At 27.7% G+C, this 19,191-nt stretch overlaps 1 protein-coding gene across 3 annotated transcripts in view; it reads right to left on the bottom strand.

Annotated features, from left to right (window-relative positions):
* Window positions 1-19,191, bottom strand: part of LOC129906805 (uncharacterized protein DDB_G0288805) — a 298,594-nt gene that overhangs the window by 11,288 nt on the left and 268,115 nt on the right. For all 3 annotated transcript variants that reach the window (XM_055982727.1, XM_055982728.1, XM_055982729.1), the window contains exons 8-11: window positions 5,498-5,599; window positions 5,201-5,350; window positions 5,007-5,126; window positions 4,766-4,860 (exon numbers count right to left, since the gene is read on the bottom strand). In XM_055982727.1, the coding sequence (XP_055838702.1) occupies window positions 4,766-4,860; window positions 5,007-5,126; window positions 5,201-5,350; window positions 5,498-5,599 (467 nt within the window). The remainder of the gene's footprint in view (window positions 1-4,765; window positions 4,861-5,006; window positions 5,127-5,200; window positions 5,351-5,497; window positions 5,600-19,191) is intronic.

Below are 19,191 nucleotides of genomic sequence, written 5' to 3'. Positions count from 1 at the left end.
AAATGAATAAATAAAGTAAATAAGATAAATGAATGCAAATAATAGTAATAAAAAAAAAACATTTAAAAGAGAAAAAAGAGAAAAGAAGAAGTTAAAAAATAATTTGAATTATTTACAATATTTTACTTAAAATAAAGTATTTTTATTTAAAATAAAGTTTTTTTTTTATTTAAAATAAGAAAAATTAGTTTTGTTACTAAAATAATGGTTATCTATAAGGAAACTAGCAAATCCAAATCCAAATATTTCTGTTGTTTTTATAATTTTTTTTTTATCAGACATTTCTAAAATAATATTTAGAGTGAAAAAGATGCATAATTCCTATGGCCTATAGTGCAATTAAATATTCTCAAGGCAATATTTTTCGATCCGAATAAATTACTACAAGTTATGAGTGTTTCAAAAAGTTTTAACATTATCCTCTTTAAAAATTTTGTAAGAGTTTTGCAGTTTTCCCATTTAAATAAAATTTGGGTTGTTTGTAACTACATGAAAAGTTATATAAAACTTTTGTATCCAAATAATTAACCCAAATTACCCCACATTCAATCAAGTACCCTTATTTGTTCACAATAAAAAAAAAATAAACATTAAAAAAAAAAGTTTACAAAACTCTCGAAAAAAGGTTCAATCATAAATCTTCTTTGTAATTGCACACACAAAGAAAAACAATCCGTAAGATACTTAAAAAAAAAATTGAAAAAAGGACCACATTTCAAAGTGATTCATCTTCCAAAATCCAAATTACAACAATCATTGAAATATGAAAAGGTCTACGTTTTTGACGGAGAAAATGGAATAGGTACACTGTGCCCGTGTGCTTTGACAAACAAAGATATCATTTTATTCGTAAGTCGTAACCTGAAATTTATTTCAACATTTAACAACATACTTTTAACGGCTTTACCAAGAAAAAAAAATGGATTTATTACTTCAGGTGACAAACAACATATGGCTCTTTTTGAAACCCCAGATATAAAATTTTTGTAAGGAAAAAATTGAAGGTTAAGTTTGACCAAGGATAGAATTTTATCATTTTTAAAGAAGTGAATGGAGTTGCTAAGGGCAGAATATTTTTTTCAAGAGGACTGTTTTTTTCATCCTTGGAGATAAGTTTTGTTTTTTTATTTAGCTAGTAACGTAAAAATTAATATAACACGGACAGGTATGGCCCGCAGAAAAATTTAAGTGTCCATGAAATTGTGGCCTTTTCAAAAACACTCTCTCACTATGAAATAAGTTGGACATGATTTCAAACTGTAAATAAAGTCTTTTGAGGCCGTATTTTTACGACTTTAGGGTAAGCATCTGTATTTTCTTTCAACACGACGAATGTTAACATGTGGGTGACGAATATTGTCTTTAAAAATGTTTTTTCCTAGTGTTTGGTTTTTATGTTAAACTTGCATCATTGAAATAGGAAAGTAGAATGGACTGACTTTTTGTAACACTCTGCAAAATGCAAATAGCTCAAAATAAATCTAAGAATAGTTTTTATTAAACAATGACGTTGTCTAAAGAGTCTTGAAACTCATCATCCAAACCATCCAATATAAATGAAAGAGTAAAGAATTTTTTGTTGCATATTTTGTTCTCATAACCATCTTTTCCATAAACACAAAATTCCCATAGCAAATTTATTACCTTTTTATCTCAGAATTTTTGCTGATATGAAAAATTTTAGGATATTGTCTTAAGTGTGACACAAAATACATTGTTTTTGTTTTTTTTTTTTTTTTTGTTCGTAAAATAAATTTATTTCAAGTTTTACTATACCCTAAGGATAAAATTCAAGTTTTTAAAGTCCTCAACAAAATTGCCAACACTTTGGCTAAATTATTTTTATCTTTCATTTTGTCGTCGTTTAGAACAAAAAAAAAAAAAGAGAAGATAACATGGATTCATGGAAATTGATGGTACCACTGCATATTTTAGTGTTAAAAGTTTCAAGTCTTGAAAAACTCTTTCCATGTTAAGTTTATATTTTACTTATGTGTGTTGTGTAAACAACACAAGTTTTTAGAGACAACTTAAATTAGCGTTTTGTGTCTTAGAAGTAATAAGTCTTGGAAATTATACTTCTTATCAAAGCAAAAAAAAAAAATCATTTTATTTATTCTAGTAGGAAAAAGGGAGTTTTCTATGAAGCATCCTTAAACAAATCATAAAAACAAGAAGAATCTGTATTAAATTAAAAGGATATCTCCATGTTTTTTTGCTAAAAAAACTTACTTAAGTGGACAAATTTTCTTATTTTCTTGAATGTTCTAATATAGAAGAATAAATTTCTTTAATTTAATGAGGAAATCTTTCTTTTTTATGTGAAGACATATAAATTTAAAAAAAAATTGCCAATCAAAATGCATTTCACAAAAAAAAAAAAAAAAAAAATAATAACTATCAAAAACTTTAATTAATATGTACCCATATTGAATTTTTTAGAAATTTTTTTCATTTCTAGTCGAATTTGCTTAAGCAAAAATTCTTATTAAAACGAAATAAATTTCACTTTAAATTTATCACAGTTTTTTTGTTTTAAGAAGTTATGATTTAAAGTGGACACCAACTTATTTTAAAGTGGCTTTTTTTTTGCATATCACTATGTTACACTAAAAAAAATATGGCTTTATAGGATTTGTCAGACTGTTTACGAAGTAAGAAGAATATACTCTGGCGTTTTCTCCAATGGGGAAGACCTGAAGTCTAGGTAGAAAATTTGGACTTTATTAACTCAAGAATTCCGAATTTTTCCACATTTTCGTTTTGTAAAATGCCACTTAATCGGGGAATCCAAAAAAAAAAAAAACAAAATAAGCCATTTTACAAGATATAAGGGAAGTGGGGGCAAGACCGCCTATGAGATCGCAGGATCGTTTTTGTACTATGTTGTATGAACAAAAATTAACTGGTAAGATCGATTATGTCGAGCATCTTTGGTTGAAATCCCGATAAGTTATAATAAATTTTGTGATTTTTCATCAAATCGTCATGTTTCGTATAAAAATAAATTTATACTTTTTTAAATGAAATATTTAAAAGTTTTAACTTTTTCTTTTGTTAAGGGGGGAAATCCCTCTGGACGACGGGTTTTTCAAGAATTTTTATTGGAAAACTGAAAGCATTAATTAAAATTTGGAAAAATACATGATATTATTGACATCATAAAGTGCTTACACAATTTTTTTGAAGTAATAAAAAAACAAAATGGCGGCTCTACAGCCGTTTAAAGTTGATGCCTCGCGTTTGCGCCGTGCAATGCCCAAGTCCAGGTAATTATTTATAATCAAAAGAGACATTTTTTTCCATTAAAATATATTTATACGCATTGCATGAACCTAAATTTAGCAAAAAAAAAGTGTACAATAAAAATTAGAGACCAAAAAAAACGAAAAAAGACAATGTTTTTTTATAAACAAATTGTTAAAAAAAATATTTATTGTGAAAATTATATTGAACTTTTAGGTTCATGCAATGACCAATGAGTTGACTAGTAATTTACACTTTATTTCAAGTCGATAGCTTCATTAAAAAAAACGTGTTTCGAGGAAAATTCGTTTAAAGTTTTAATTTTTGTACTGTGGCAGGCTCCGAACGCATGGGTTTCAGGACTATCTGGGGACTTTTGGGGCTTTATTTAAGGCTAAGATCCCTAAAATAGTTTCTTCGGTTGATAAATGATTTTTTTAGGCAAACAATTAATAATGCAAAAATAAAAAAAAATTCCAGAGGGTTTTCCCACCTTAACTAATGTAATAAAAGTTGAGAACCGATAAAAATATAGCATACGTTTGTGATTATTGAGAAAAGATTTCATATTTTAAGATAGAAAGGGTTTTATTGTCAACAGAAGTTGATAGGGGGTTTTTTATTAGACGTTTTTTCAAAACGTATTATGTTTTGTTCAATATTTTTTTTATTTTTTTAATGATTTCCTACAAAAAACATTAAAATTAATGAATAAACACTTTATTTTAATTAAAAGATGATTTTTTATTGGTTTTTAAGACGGTTAAACACTAAAGGGGCGGTCTTGCTACTACTTCCCCTACATTATACATATGTATGTTCAACAAGCCCTACACAACTTACTATACATCTTGAGAAGAGTATATTTAAATTTTTATTTTTGTCATTTTGTGATCTTAAAAATTCCGAGTGACTTTTTACACAAATTCCACTAAAAACTTTCAGAAAATGAAAAATTGTTTTAGTAATTTTTTTTTTAATAAAAGGTTTTAGTTCTCGCCTCTAAAAATCTAGAGCCTTTTAAAGAAAACGAAATCAAATTTGAGCTTGGAACGGGAACTTAATATAAATCAATGTTCGCAACAATTTTCAAACCATTTTTTGCTCTCAAATTTGTCGGTTTTGTGGAAATAAAAATGCTGCTATTAGAGAGAACTCAGAAACTTTTTTTTAAAAAGGGCTGGGGTCATAATTCTGTAAGTGATTAAAATTAATTTTCAAAATTTTGGACGTAACGTTTTTTTTTTTTTTTGTAAGAGTTAAATATTTTAAAATTCTCGTTTGTAGTAGGTCTAGAAATACGACTATACAAAAATTTTAATAGTTGAGTAAGAAGTAGCATATAAATCTGATTAATAGCCTATTAAAATTAAAAAGCTCATAAATCTTGGATAAGGAAGTTTTGAAAATTCCAATATTTCTTAATGTGTTTATATTTTTGAAATTATCAAAAAAAAAAAAAAAAACAGAATAAGCAAAGCTTTGAAAACTTCTTTTAAGTTAAATAAATAAAACTTACCAATACTTGTGTCGTAGGCATGCAAATATTCGGAGGTCATAAATTGTGACACCAATGAACTTTTGCCAACAGCTGATCCACCAAGCATGAGAACTCTAAAAAAAAAAAATGACACCAATTTATTTGGGTTTTAAGAATAGAAATAAATTGGCTCAAAAGAATTTAATTTCTTAAAAATGTCCTGAACTTAACATGTCTTAAAAATTTCCTGAAAATTTAATTTTTTTTTTTTTATATTTACCTGTATGGTCCACTTCCAGGATTTGATGTGCTACTTTCTCGACTAGAAGCCAAACTGCAGGTAGCTGAAGTGCGAGCTGAACTTGGTGCTGGAATTTGTGTTGCTGTTAAATGTTCAGTACTAAAAAATTAACAAAAAAGAAAATAAAGAAGAGTATATCAACCTTTTTTTTTTTAAATTCGAATTGTCATTACCTTGAATTTGAACTGGCAACACTATTATTTGATCGACTACGACGACTTTTTAACGAATCACCACGATTAACGACACCTTTACCAGTTATGGAAAAATGTCTCAGTCTATAATACTCCTCCTCGACGCCAGTATTTGGCATTGATGCCACACTAAAAGCAAAAACCGAAAAACCCAATTTTAATTGACTTTGTTTTTTAAAACATCAAATCTTATTTAATCCTTTAACTCATAAAGTCAACTCAAGCATAAGACCACAAAAATCAACATCCTTCAAAAACCCAAACACACACACTTACCGAGATCTTTGTTGAGGCAAGCATAATTGGTTCGGCCTCCCCGAGGCTCTACTGCCTGGTGTTTTAACCGATTGTGATCGACTGTGATGTGGTGAACCATATCTGAAATTGAATAAATATTAAGTTAAAATATGCTTTAAATAGATTAAAGAAAATAATTGTTGGCTTTCATAAAATTTGTATAGAATAATCGATTAATAAAGAAAACATAAGAAAAGGTTACGTATACGCCATACACTTTTTTTTTTATTTCGAACAAAAGATAAGTCTTTTATGTTTTTCTTCGCTTATAATCAAATACTTGTTGAAGAAAGTTATTTAAACTTTGTTTTTAAGTACCTAATAGCATATTTTCAAATAGGTTTTAGACCGAATTCTTCCTGACCTTCCTTTAAAATCAAACAAAACTATGTTATTGTCACTTTTTGATTGCCTCATAGAAACTTTAAAAGAAAAACAACTTTTATCACTCTAAGTAGACCTATAATATGAATATTGTGTAAGGTGATGTCTTTTAAAAAACTACTTAAAAGTTAACCTTGCTTCTAACATAAACACAAAATCCACCCATGTTGTCGCTATTCATTATCGTCATCATCGTGCATTTTCTGTGCCAGAGTTTATGTTGTTCTTTTGAGCAGCTGGTCTTTTCATTCACATCTTTTATTATTTTCAACATTAATGACGTATACAAATTTTCTTGTTTTGCTTGGATGACACACAAAAATAATAATTCATTATACAAAAAAAAAAAAACATTACGTAAGTTGACCAAGAACAAAAGATTATCTCTGTCGTCATTTTGAAAATATTTTTATTTGTAGGCAGGTAAATTTAAAAATAAGAACTTTTAATGTTTAAATAAAAAAATATTTAAAAGAAAAATATAAATATAAACAAAATCTTACAATGACAATTTATTTTTATCTGTGTCAAGAGGACAATTTTTATTTTTAGGTACATATGTCACTGACGAATGTTAAAGTGTGTGTTTTTTTTGTTTTGTTTTTAAACCTACAACTTTGTCAATTAGTTAAAATTGTGTGTTTTTCCTAATAATTGAAGTCATTCCTTAAAATGACAGTAAAATATTTGTTTAAGTCAATATTTTGACATGTTTAATTTGTTTTTGGTTTAAAAGATGTTGAAGGTTAAATAATTAGAAATTATTTAACACTATCGGAGAGATCATTGACATTGAAATTTTGTTGAAGGCTGGTTCGTTTAGTTCACAATGTTTGTAAAAAAAAAAATAGTTTAAAATTTTGTTTTTTTAATGATTAATGCTTATATTTTTTTGATTTTAAATTTTAAGTTAAATTTTATTTTCAAGAGCTCAAACGGCCTTAAGCCGATAAAAATTAAGAACATGTCACAATTAGTTGCTGTGACAGCTATTGTATGTTTATCTGAGAATTGATGAAAAATTAAAATAAAAAAAAAACAAGAAAAATTGTTTTTTGTTTTCTTTTTTTTCGAATTTTTATTTAAATAACTCTTATTAATTTAATTAAAAAAAAAATTAAAATTCAAACATTAGGGTGGATAACATTTGAAATTTCTTGTTATTTTAAGGAATTTGTTTTTAATTAAGCTTTTCTGTGTTAAAAAATACTAAAATACTAGCATGGATTTTATACAAAAATGTCTTATTTTGATTATTTTATTAAAATAGAGTTTTTAAAAAATATTGTTTATATCTAAATAGTCGATAGAAAACACTTTTCAAAATAGTATTTTTTATCTAGAAAAAAAATATACTTATTTAAATTGTTGAACGTTGTCATTTCATGAATATCATAGGCTAGTAGATATTGATGACAAATTTATTTTTTCACAGTTAAAATAATTGTAAATTTTAATTTTTATGGTTAAACACGATTTTCTATAGATTATTTTGATATTAACAACAAACCTAAACCTTTTTTGCATAAAATCCAAACTTTTGTGATCTTTAAAATATAAATTTTAAAATCTAAAAAAACTAAGAAAAAAATCAGAGTTTAAAGAGCAAAATATTTGTGAAAGGCTGACTCGCTAGATCAATGATTTAATTAAAGAAGCAACAAAATTGAGTTTTTGAATTTTTTTTTATTCATATTCTTTTTATAAGATCTTTACAATGGGCTTACAATAATTTAATTTTTTTTCATATATTTATATGGGCTAGTAGATATTGATGAAAAATTTATTTTTCCACGGTAAAAATAACTGTCAATTTTTAATTTTGTTGTTTTTTTGTAATAACTTGATTATTTTGATATAAACAACATTTTTCAAAACTCGTTTTTATATTTTTAAACTGTCAAAACTACACCTTTCTTGTACAAAATTCAAACTTGCGATAAAAAAAATAGAATTTAAGAACCGCATTACAAAATTCAGTACCAAATATTTGTGAAAGCCTGATTCGCCAGATCCAAGATTTAACTAATGGCGTTTTCGATTGGCAGTCCGGAAGCGTCCGGAATCATTCTGAAAGCGTTTTATTCGTACAAAACTGACAGTTTTGTGTGAATAAAATTTTTTCAGAATGATTCCGGACGCTTCCGGACTGCCAATCGAAAACGCCATAAAGAAGCGACAAAATTGAGTTTTTGATTTTTTTTTTATTCATATTCCTTTTATAAGTTGTTTACAATGGGCTAACAATAATTTATTTCTTTTCGTATATTTATACATTCGTTTTAAAATTGAAAGGAATCATTTTAGGATAAATTTGACTGAGATGCATCAGTTACCACTATAAATCACAACTTGAAAGGCTTCACTCTAACTACTTTGAACCTGGTTCCACAGTTATTTTTTTGGAATATTAGTCCTTTAAAAAGTGAAAAGGAACTTCGTACACCAGATTGGTATTTTGTTCTTTTTCAAACACAACTCGATTTGTACTGGATTTCATTTGCTAATTTTTGTGGTGCCAAGTGAAATAACGCCAACTTTTAAAAATTTCCTTTATTTCTCGACTTTTCAAAGTTGTGTATTATTTCGCTTTCAGAAAGTGAAATAAAGCCAACTTTTGTTGAGAAATAAAGCCGAGTTGGTCTTATTTCACTTTACTATAAGTGAAATAAGGCCAACTCAATTTTTTCGTCAAAAATGTTTTTTTCAAGACTTCTCACAAAGCAGTTGACTAATTCAAAATAACAGAACCTTAGAATGCATCGTATTTTGCAATCATTGGTTGGCGAAAAAATGAGACAAACTTGACAGTAGTTTACTATAAAATAGTTTATATTTCAAGGCTTAAATGAATATATTTAGTATTGTGTTAAAGAAAAGTTTAACAAAAAAATGTCAATAATTCCGCTTAATCTAAAATTAAAGAGTTACTAAGTTTTAAATTGTATAAACTAAATTTTCTAACAATTCATTTTTAAAATGAAACATAATCCAATACACATGCCAAGCCATAGAATCTCTGAGGTTAAACTTAATTTTCATGGTCACGTTGGTTGGTATGGTTGGTATTCCCCTATCGAAAAACTTTACCTATTTATTTCCAGTTTAACTTTTGCTTCCGTTACCATTTAAGCAGCATAGCAAAAATTGTTTTAGAATTTCCACTAACCTTGTACAATCCCCTATGATATCGAAAACTATACCAATAACTATGTACTTCCTCTGATAGTTGAATTTATTTCAAATATCAGCTATCAGTTGTTATTAATTTTTTAAGCAAATATCCTTTTAACATGCAATCGCTCTATATTGGATGAAGGATTTCTAAGAAAATTTATAGAAACAAATGTTGAATATTGATTTGGTATCAACAACATAGAGTGATTTCCTTCTTTATTTCTCTTGCTTACATTAAATGCATCCTCTTCCGGAGGTTATAATATATCAAGCTCAATAACGATCATAATCTTTTTCTTTATTCAAAATGAAAATAAATATAAACAAGGTTATTCGAACAGTTGGGTGATAAGGATTTTCAAAACCGTGGTAAAATTGTATTAAATGAAATTTATGCTTGAAAAGGATTTATTTTTTAAACTACATAAATGAATTAGAAAGTATTGAATTATTCATATCTTTTCTTCTTGAAACTCAAAATATGACTGATAACGAGGTTTTTGTAAAATGTATTTTTTTTTAATATTCTAAACAGATTTATATTGAATTGATTTTTCTATAGAAAATTAAACAAGCATCAAATTTGTTTTTAAATTTATTTTTCTGAAATGGTTTCTAACAAAAATTATATTCATGAGAAAACTCCTAGAAATATGAATATTTTAGCGAATTACAAAACTTTTTTAATTGTGAATAAGGTCAATTAAGCATTATTTAAAAGGAAAAAGTTTTTTCTGACTTAACTTTTATGAGTAAAATCCCACACCTGCAATACATTTTTTATTTAAAGGAATTTTAAATAGAAAAGAATTGCCAAAAAATTCAAATGAAGCCACGCTGATTTCATCTTTTTTATTGTCTATGATTTTTTTTTTCTATGGAGTAAATACAAATGTTTTCTTGTGTTAACGATGGATTTATTAAATTAATTTATATTTAGTTTGGAAAATTTAAATTTATTTAATTTTTCTTTAGAAAAAATAATACACATTGAATTTTTTTTTACCAAATGAAGGTGTTGATTGTTTTAGAAGTTAGAATTAATGATATTTTATATACAAATTAATTTTGTTTGTTTTTGTTTTCAAATGTTTTATTGAATTTTAAAAGCCAATTAGAGTGTATTCTAATAAACCTGCGTCATAGAGTCTGTCATGAAGAAATTCATGGATTTTTTTTTTATTGTAACCTCAAACTAATTTTTTCTTATAAATGTTTTGCCTTATTTCAGTTTTGATATTGTCTTTATTGGATTTCAATTCAGGTCATAGATAAAAAGTACATATATACTTTTAAAATCTATAAGAAGATTTTTGTGATGAACAGTTTTGAACCTTTTGAGCTTTTTATATTTTTAAATAATCTTTATCGTTACTGAAAGGATAACGTGATATTTTCTCTATGAAAAAAAAAATGTTACAAATCCTCAAGGATTTATACATATATAACTTTTGAAATGGCTTAATATAATATCCAATTTAATGTTACACTCAGGTGAACACAATTTTAATAAACGAGATAATATCCACATCCATGTTGTGTTGCTGTCTGTACTCGTACAATGACATCCTTAAATTGTATTACAATTTTTTTTTTTGAAAATAACAGGTAAGAGCACACGTCAAATTTTATACACACATTCATGGATTCAAAATGTAAATAAAATATTCGCTGTCAATAAACTTACAGAAACAACAAAAAAAAAAATAAAATAATAAAATAATTTTGAAAATTCAAATAAATTGAATGCTGACTCACAACTAAGCCAATTCTACACATATCACAAACAAAAAAAAAATAAAATAAAATGACATACAATTTCAGTCAAAATATTTATCCTATCCATTTGGCATTACCAACATTTTTATTTTATATTTTATTTATTTTTCCAGGAATTTTTGTAAACGCATATAGCCAAAACAAATACATGCAAACAATGACAACAACTTGACAGTAGAAATCTACATTGTGTCGAGTTTTGTGTCGAGTGTGGCTGTGGAGTCCATCCATGAGAGAAAATAAAATTTATATTTTTGTTTGTTTTCTGTCTGAAAGAAAATTTTTTAGTTTAGAAACATCGTCGTCTGCCATTGTATGATTGTATGTTGTGTTTTATCCTTAAGCAATTTTCGGTTGAAACAAAAAAATCGATTTTTATTAGTGAGTTCAAATTTTTGTATGGTTTCGTAGGTATTTGTTTTTATTTTTGAATATTCGTGAGGAAGAAATATTGAAACAATGACAAGTTTAGTCAAATAGTTATGTTGATATCCTTTCAGCTGTTTTTAGTTTCCAATTTTTTTTTTTTTCTAAAAATTAACTGTTGAACAAAAACTCTCCACTACCACAATCTTGTTGGAAAAAAACTGAAAGTACCTATTGAATAGATTACACAGGTCAACACGAAATTTGTGCTTGAGTTGTGACCATAAACAAAAAATACCAAGACTGGAAACTCGGCGGTCAACTGACGTTTGCCTACAAGCTGCGAGGTGTGGTGAATGTCGTGAACCTATCGTTGTGTTCGTGTCAAATGTGTGGTGAATGTCGTGAGTCTATAAATGTGTGCGTGTTAACGTCATTTACCAACGTGGTGGCTTTCACATATATTCACAGACAGCACTGTACACAAAAGGGCTTCGGGGGGAAAGACGTACGAAAGTTTCCAGTCTTGGTATTTTTTGTTTATGGTTGTGACTATGAAATTATGATAGATATATTGATTCTCATCTGGAAAATATTTTTTATTTTTTTTTTTAAATTTGCTTTTGATGTCAGCAGAGCAATTTCCAGTATTCAAGTAAATCTGTCTTTTACAAAAATTGTCGTGCGTAATTTTGGCAAAAACTCGAGAACGTCTTAACCAATTTGGCTGATTTTTGTTTTATTTTCTTCATATTAATGCTGTTTTCATATTCAAATTAAAAAAAAAAATCAAAAAATTTAAGAAGAAAAAAGAAAAATTAAATCGAAATTTTCGTTTTATTCGAATTTTTGTCAGATTTGAGCTTGAGGCATTATATCGCACCCTCAGTGCAAAAAAGCGATAAGTCAATAAATGACATTTTTGAGATAATGATGAGGAAATGTTGCTTTTTAAATTATCTTTCTTTTGAAGGGCTGTTGTTAACGTAAACGAAAAATTCGAAAGATTATGACTGTTTTTATCCAATTCCTACTATATTAAAAGTCGAACTGTTTCCTAATTTAAACAATTTTAAAAAATAAATTTATTAAAACTACAAAATAAACATAATGGTTCTTGTAATAGAGCTTTGACATTATGGAAATTGCTGTCCCATGGAAAGTTATAGGGGAAAGTTTAGAGTCAGTATTTATTTTGCAGAAGAGTTTTCTCGAAATGAACTTTTTTGAGTTCTCGCTCTTTTGCACTGAGGGTGCGATATGATACCTTCTATTGTCAATATTTATGGTAAAAGTAATTCACTCCGATGGTATTTTTATTATACAAAAATAATTGCTTACAAAAATAACTGTATCCAAACAGTAGCCAAACTAGTTTATATTGAAATTATTTATTTATTGAAAAATTAAATTAATTTGTTTGCATAGTATTTTTATTATTTTGTTGCATATGCAGGGTGTCTAAAAAGTAATGGACCAAACGAAATGTGCGGTTAGGCCAACTTTAGATCTTTCAAAAATTGGTAACTTGTTCATCCCAAATACTTGAGGTTTTCGATTAAATATGCAGTTCTTGTGAAATTTCTAAAAATCCCTACTTTGCAACAGTATTTTGGTTCCTCTGCCCATAATTGATTTTTTTTTTACGATTCTTTCACTAAAACATTACCTAACAATAAGAAACAATTAATTAATAAAAATATTTCTTATTTCATACGCCATTTTTCTTCAAATTAATTAACAGTTCCAAGTTTCATAAAAACTCAATTTCTTACTTTTATTTCAAAATAACAAGACGAACAGTATTTGTATAGTGTGACTCTGGTTTATTATTTTTAAAATATGTCCCGGCATTGCAGTTTTCAAAAAAGAATAAATGTTTCCAAAGTTGAAGTTAGATAAAAAAATATTACAGTTTTAACTCAACAAAACGGGAGTTTTCAGACCAAAAAAGCCTTTTATTCATCATAACTTTTTTCTAATGATTTAAGTCGAATAAAGTGCTTTAGCAAAAATGTAGAACTTTAAATTATCTACATTTTATACCTTCACAGTTTTTTTTGTACAATGCACGGTTCTTGCACTATAGCTCATAAAACTGGAGTTAGGCTCACAGGGTATGAAAATTGTATTTTTGCTTCCAACACTACAAAAGCAAATCTTAGGAGGGGAAAGGGTGATTATCTATTGTTTTGGTTTACCATAAATCCAAAAAGTGCAAATTAAACCCAAGCACAAAAAATATTTTGATTTTTGTCGACCTGTGTTATAGCTCGTTAGTTTAAAACATGTTTAAAGAATTTTAAATTAAAAATATTCTGTTGGGGTGTTTAAAAAAAAAACCGTTTCAATCGAGGCTGAAAATTACTTATATAGACTGACTGACAAACAGACGGACTTCTTTCACATTCTCTATCATTGTATTGATTTTTATCTCAACTTCCATTTTATTTAACAAATGCATACGCATGTAAAAAAAATAAATTTAAAATTTAAAGAGAGACTAGTAAAAATACAAAGCAAAATTCTTCTTTATCAACTCACATCGCCTAAAAGCATACAATGATTAATAACTTACATAATAAATATGATTGCACTTTTAATACTTAATTACAATATTTTGCATTCTTTTTGCAATAATGATTGCAAAGCTCTTAATTCATATCAAAAGAACTGGCTTTATAAATCCCCAAGCGCACTTGAACAAAAGTTCCTTCATAACTCATTTTCTTTTGAAGCTTTCCATAGCGTAGAGTAGGTACTTTTGCGCCATAAAGAATAATAATCAAAAAAACAAGAAGAAAAAAAAAAACTACAAACAAAAACGCCAAAAGGAAAATACCCACTCATGTAACAAGTGTCGACAATTTAAAGTTCAAATTTCTTGAAAATGTTTTTTTTTTTTTTTTAAATACTTTTATATTATTCCAGTGCATCATCATAACTGTTTCAAAAGAAGAAATATAATTTTGCATAGTTAAAGGAGCTAGTGTTTGTCGGAAGGAGAAAAAAAGGACGACAGAAAAAACTATTAAGAATCCAACTTGATATGCACTTAATATGTGTCTTCTATACTTTAAGTTGAAAGTTCATTGCATTTGAAATTCAAAATGTTATATGAAAGTTTTTAAGTTACAAACAAATTATAAGAACATAATAAACAACATATTTTATATGAGTAGAAAATACTAGCAAAATACTTTTCCAAGAAGTGTTGACAGTAGAACCACTTGGGAATGTCTGACAGGGAAAACAAAAATTTATCTTCGAGTAATAAAATATCGATTTTAAGTTAAATTTCATTTTTTCTTTTTAGTCGATGGTAAATATACTTAAAAGATCAAAATCTTTATGTGAGAGTGCAAGAGGTAAATTATGACATTTTTTTTTTTCAAACGTAAACAGGTGCTGATAAACAAAATATTAAAAAAAATAAAAATAAGAAGAATGAAGGAACTCAAAAAATATGGAAAAATATAAACTCGACATTTTGATTGATGCCTTAATGGCATTCGAGACTCTGTTTGATGTCTGGATTTGCTTCTTTTGCATTCTTTGCATATTTAAAATCAATTTGTGCTAATATTTAATTTAATGGCAACAATTTTGAGGTTCTATGGACTTTGTATGGAAATTATGTGCGTTCTACTTATTTTGGAATTATTATGAAGTCAAATATTAAATTACACTGGTCAACAAAATTAAACTTTTTTTTTGTTACAGAAACCAAGGTATACTTTTCTATAGGATTTTGGTGTGCTGAGCTCGAATCCGAAGTCAAAAAAATTCTATCACATCAGGTTTTTGAGATAATCCCGTTAGAAAATCGAAAATGCCGCTTTTTACCAGTTTTCAAGATTATTTCTTAGCTGTTGGTTATTTGTTTTAAATAAATTTGTAACGGTTTCTAATAGAACTAAATCTTGTCTTTCTAAATCCGTTTAAATCTTTTAAATATCTCTTTTCTTCTTTGAGAAATCTGAAATTGAAATCAACGTGTTTGGTATATCTCATGTTTATTTGCTTTTAATAGCAAATCTCGAAATGTTCTTTGCCAATCGCTTTCAAATTTACATAACGTTCCATTTAGAATCCTGCAAGTTTTTATGTTTGCGAAGGTTTTGAATTGCTGTGAGATTCATCAAAGCGTGGCCGTGTCAGATAGTTATTCTAAATAATTACCAGTGAGAAAAATATAATTTTTTTCTTGTTAAAAACAAGATAAGAACTTACTGGAATGTAAATGAAACGTTGTGTCAAAATTTGAAAGCGATTGGCAAAGAACATTTCGAGATTTGCTATTAAAAGCAAATAAACATGAAATATACCAAACACGTTGATTTCAATTTCAGATTTCTCAAAGAAGAAAAGAGATATTTAAAAGATTTAAACAAATTTAGAAAGACAAGATTTAGTTCTATTAGAAACCGTTACAAATTTATTTAAAACAAATAACCAACAGCTAAGAAATAATCTCGAAAACTGGTAAAAAGCGGCATTTTCGATTTTCTAACGGGATTATCTCAAAAACGTGATGTGATAGAATTGTTCTGACTTCGGATTCAAGCTCAGCACACCAAAAAACCTATAGAAAATTATATCTTGGTGTCTGTAACAAAAACCTTGTTGACCAGTGTTATTGACCAGCACAGCAGGTCAAACACGTGTACGGAAATTAATAAATAAATTGATTTGCACAGGTAAACAGTTCTTTGAAGCGAATAATATTGGAAGAGAACATTTCCAACTTAATTAATTAATGGTGGTCGATTATGTTTAAAACTTTAATAAAATAATTCTCCACACGAATATACATTAGGGTGTGTCACTTTTGTATGGCCGAAAAAAAGTACCCTAATTTTGCAATGTAATAGTGGCCAAAAGTTTTATTTGGTCTAAGGTTTAATAATATGTAAAAAAAAAATTATAATATCGTTCGTCTTTGGCTCGCTCAAATCGGTTGAAGTTGTTAGGAAAAAACGATTGTATATGAAAAAATTATTTTTTTTCTTCACATATTGTTTCGCAGCTTCTTTACTAAGTGTTCAATTCCAACAAATATAAGCTTAAAAGTTTTTTCTTATAAAGATATATATTTAATATATTTATTTTTGTATTCAACCGGCGAAATTAAAAAAAAAAATATATTTCAAAAATCTCTAAAAATTCAAATTTCTTCGAATTCTTCCTATATTTTGAGCGAGCGAAAGATATTAATTAAAATGAAAATTGTAAACGCTGGATTTATTTTTGATAAGTAATGCAACTTTTAAAAGCTATTACATTTGAAAATTTCTTTAGCATTTTGACACACCCTAATATACATATGTGAAGTGATGTGGAAAATCTTTAATGATTTTTGGGAAAAAAAGTATTTGACATATTCAATGAATATACCAAAAATGATAAGGTAAAACCAACTATTTAAGACTCAATTAAAACTCAGGTATTCAATTAGAATTAGATTTTCTGAACGTTTTCCACTTTTTTAAGCTTTTCACGCAAGTTTAAGCTTAAATCAGGGTTTTTTTCATTTCTAACCAAACATATGTTTGTATACAAAAGAAGTAGTATGCATCACTCATTAAATGTAGACAATTATTTGATTCTATAAAAATCTAATTTTAGGTTAGCATTTTAAAACATTTTTAATTTGTTTGTATTTAAAATTCTGGAGCAATGTCTCGATAGTTAAGATAGTTATAGCTGTCAAAGTGTATTCCCAATTTGTTTAAAGAATTTTAGTAGACCTCACATTTTTATCGCTCATTTATTTTTTACGATTTAACGAAAATTCCGAATTTACGATCTATTATGTTTTGTCATCTATCTTGTCAATCGGCCTTATCATGCATGACTCTTCTATTCGTATAGGAAATTTTCTACGGTTCTCGTAAAATAAATACAAAATCCAATCGTAGCACAGTGTGTCGAGCCCATACAAAAGTTTATCATAAATACTTGCAGCTTAGTTTTTTGAGGAGTTTTAATATCTTTTTTTGTGTTTATGGCAGGAATAGAATAGTCCAGTCATTTTAGATTTGGTTGTATGGAGGTCTGAGAAATAATTCGCAACTGCAATTCGGACTAAAAATATGAAAGTACACTAGTACAGGAACTAAACCCCCCATTTTCCGAACAAATGTCTGGACGACTTTGGCCGCCATTTTGTTTTGAACAGTTTTGCGACTATCGCTTGTAGTTCGGCTAGTTTTGGTCTTAGAGAAAAATGTTATGAGACAAAGTTGTAGCAAATTTTATTTCCCACAAAAAATGTTAAGTAAGTTTTTATTCTAAAACCTACCATTTAGGAGTTATAATGAATTTCGTAAAATGCTATGCTCACTTATTTTTTATATTCACCATAACTTTTTTTTTCAAACTTTTATTAAAAAATTGTTGTTATAAAAGTTAAAGAGCTACTAATTATCTATGTTTGTCTCATACTAAGTTTTTTTGTCCGAGTTGCCGTTTCCTCACTAAAACAAAAATTCAATAAAAAAAAATTTGCAAAAACAGGGTGATTCGAGTAAGTTGAGTTGAGACAAGAAAAAAATCGTACTGGAGGGGGGGTCTATTTGTTGGTTAATGTTGGTTTTGGTTCTTGAGTTATTTGCTTTGAAAGAAAGCGAAGGCTGAATTGACATTCTTCAGAATGTTTTTCAAGATAAGAATAAATATCATCCATTGCCGCGTCTATTCCAGTCGAAAATGGTCGTCCTGCCGATTGATCCGATTTTTCATGATACATGGTAAAAATGCACTTCATGTGATATCGTGCACCAACAACGGACAAATCAGTGCAATCAATGACACGAGACAAGAGAGCTTGTGCCTTATCATCACCACGGTTGGTTAAAGTGGCAATAATTTTGTCTCTTAAGGAATTGCTAGTCACGAATTTTACTTGTTTATGTTTATAAAAATGTTCTTCAATGTACTCACCGCAAAATAAACATGTTGTCTGGTAAGAAAAGTTTGGCTCAACTTGAATATCTGGGGCTGGGCTTGAATTGAGCCTTTTTTTACGCAAGTCAGCTTCAATCATCCTTTGGTTCACGTAATTTTTCCAGCAAGTTGGGTGCATTGAAACATTTTGAGTTCCTGTGAGAAACTTCTCATTTTTTGTATCTTTTCTTTTTATCGCGGCATTAAGGAGTGACAAAATACCTTTTTGTTTCACAAAAACAACATCACCTTCACTTTAAGTTTTCTCACACACGAAACACGAATTCATTTTCAACACTCCACAGTTTTTAATAAATTATTATTATTATTTGTATATTATATTTTGTATTATATCTATATCACACAAAACTAGTTTCACAATTTTGCAATCACAAAATATCACTTAGTTTAGTTACTCGAGAAACGACCGACGTGAACTTACTCTAAACGATAATGATAGTGAAAAACTTACAATGTCCTACAAAAAAATCATATCCTAGATGTCTCGCCAACAAAAAATAGCGTCTATCGTCCTAAATTCCTTAGAAACTGAAATTGACCAAAAAAAGCTTTTCCAAAAGCTTTAAAATATTCAGTAAATACACACAAAATCATCTCGCTCATCTTCTTTCTTAAAAAAAAACCTCTTCTTTCCTATGAGAGTGAGTGAGAAAAAATTACCAATTGAAAAAGAGCTTTTTTCAGCTTTATTTTTGAAAGCTCCTTGTCTGGTAAGAATCGTCTGGTAATAAATAAATATAAATATAAATAAATATAAAGAAAAAAAAATGATTCATATTTTTCTGAGCAGACAAGATATCTGTATGATTATATTATCTGTGCCTTAAGTTTTCTTAACCGCAGCTGTAGCTGCTGGTTTAAAAAAAAAGCGTCCCGTTAGGATTGTTGGTTGAGATCCTTTTTCATTTTCTTGTGTTGCTTTGATTTCAACGTTATATTTCAAATTGGGGAAATAAAAAATAACAATTCAAGCGGTTTTCTACTATCTTAGGTTTCTA

The sequence above is a fragment of the Episyrphus balteatus genome, chromosome 1 (genome assembly GCF_945859705.1).
Source record: "Episyrphus balteatus chromosome 1, idEpiBalt1.1, whole genome shotgun sequence".
Taxonomy (NCBI): domain Eukaryota; kingdom Metazoa; phylum Arthropoda; class Insecta; order Diptera; family Syrphidae; genus Episyrphus; species Episyrphus balteatus.
Note: the sequence above shows the minus strand (reverse complement) of the source record. Positions and strands in the feature narration are given on the sequence as shown.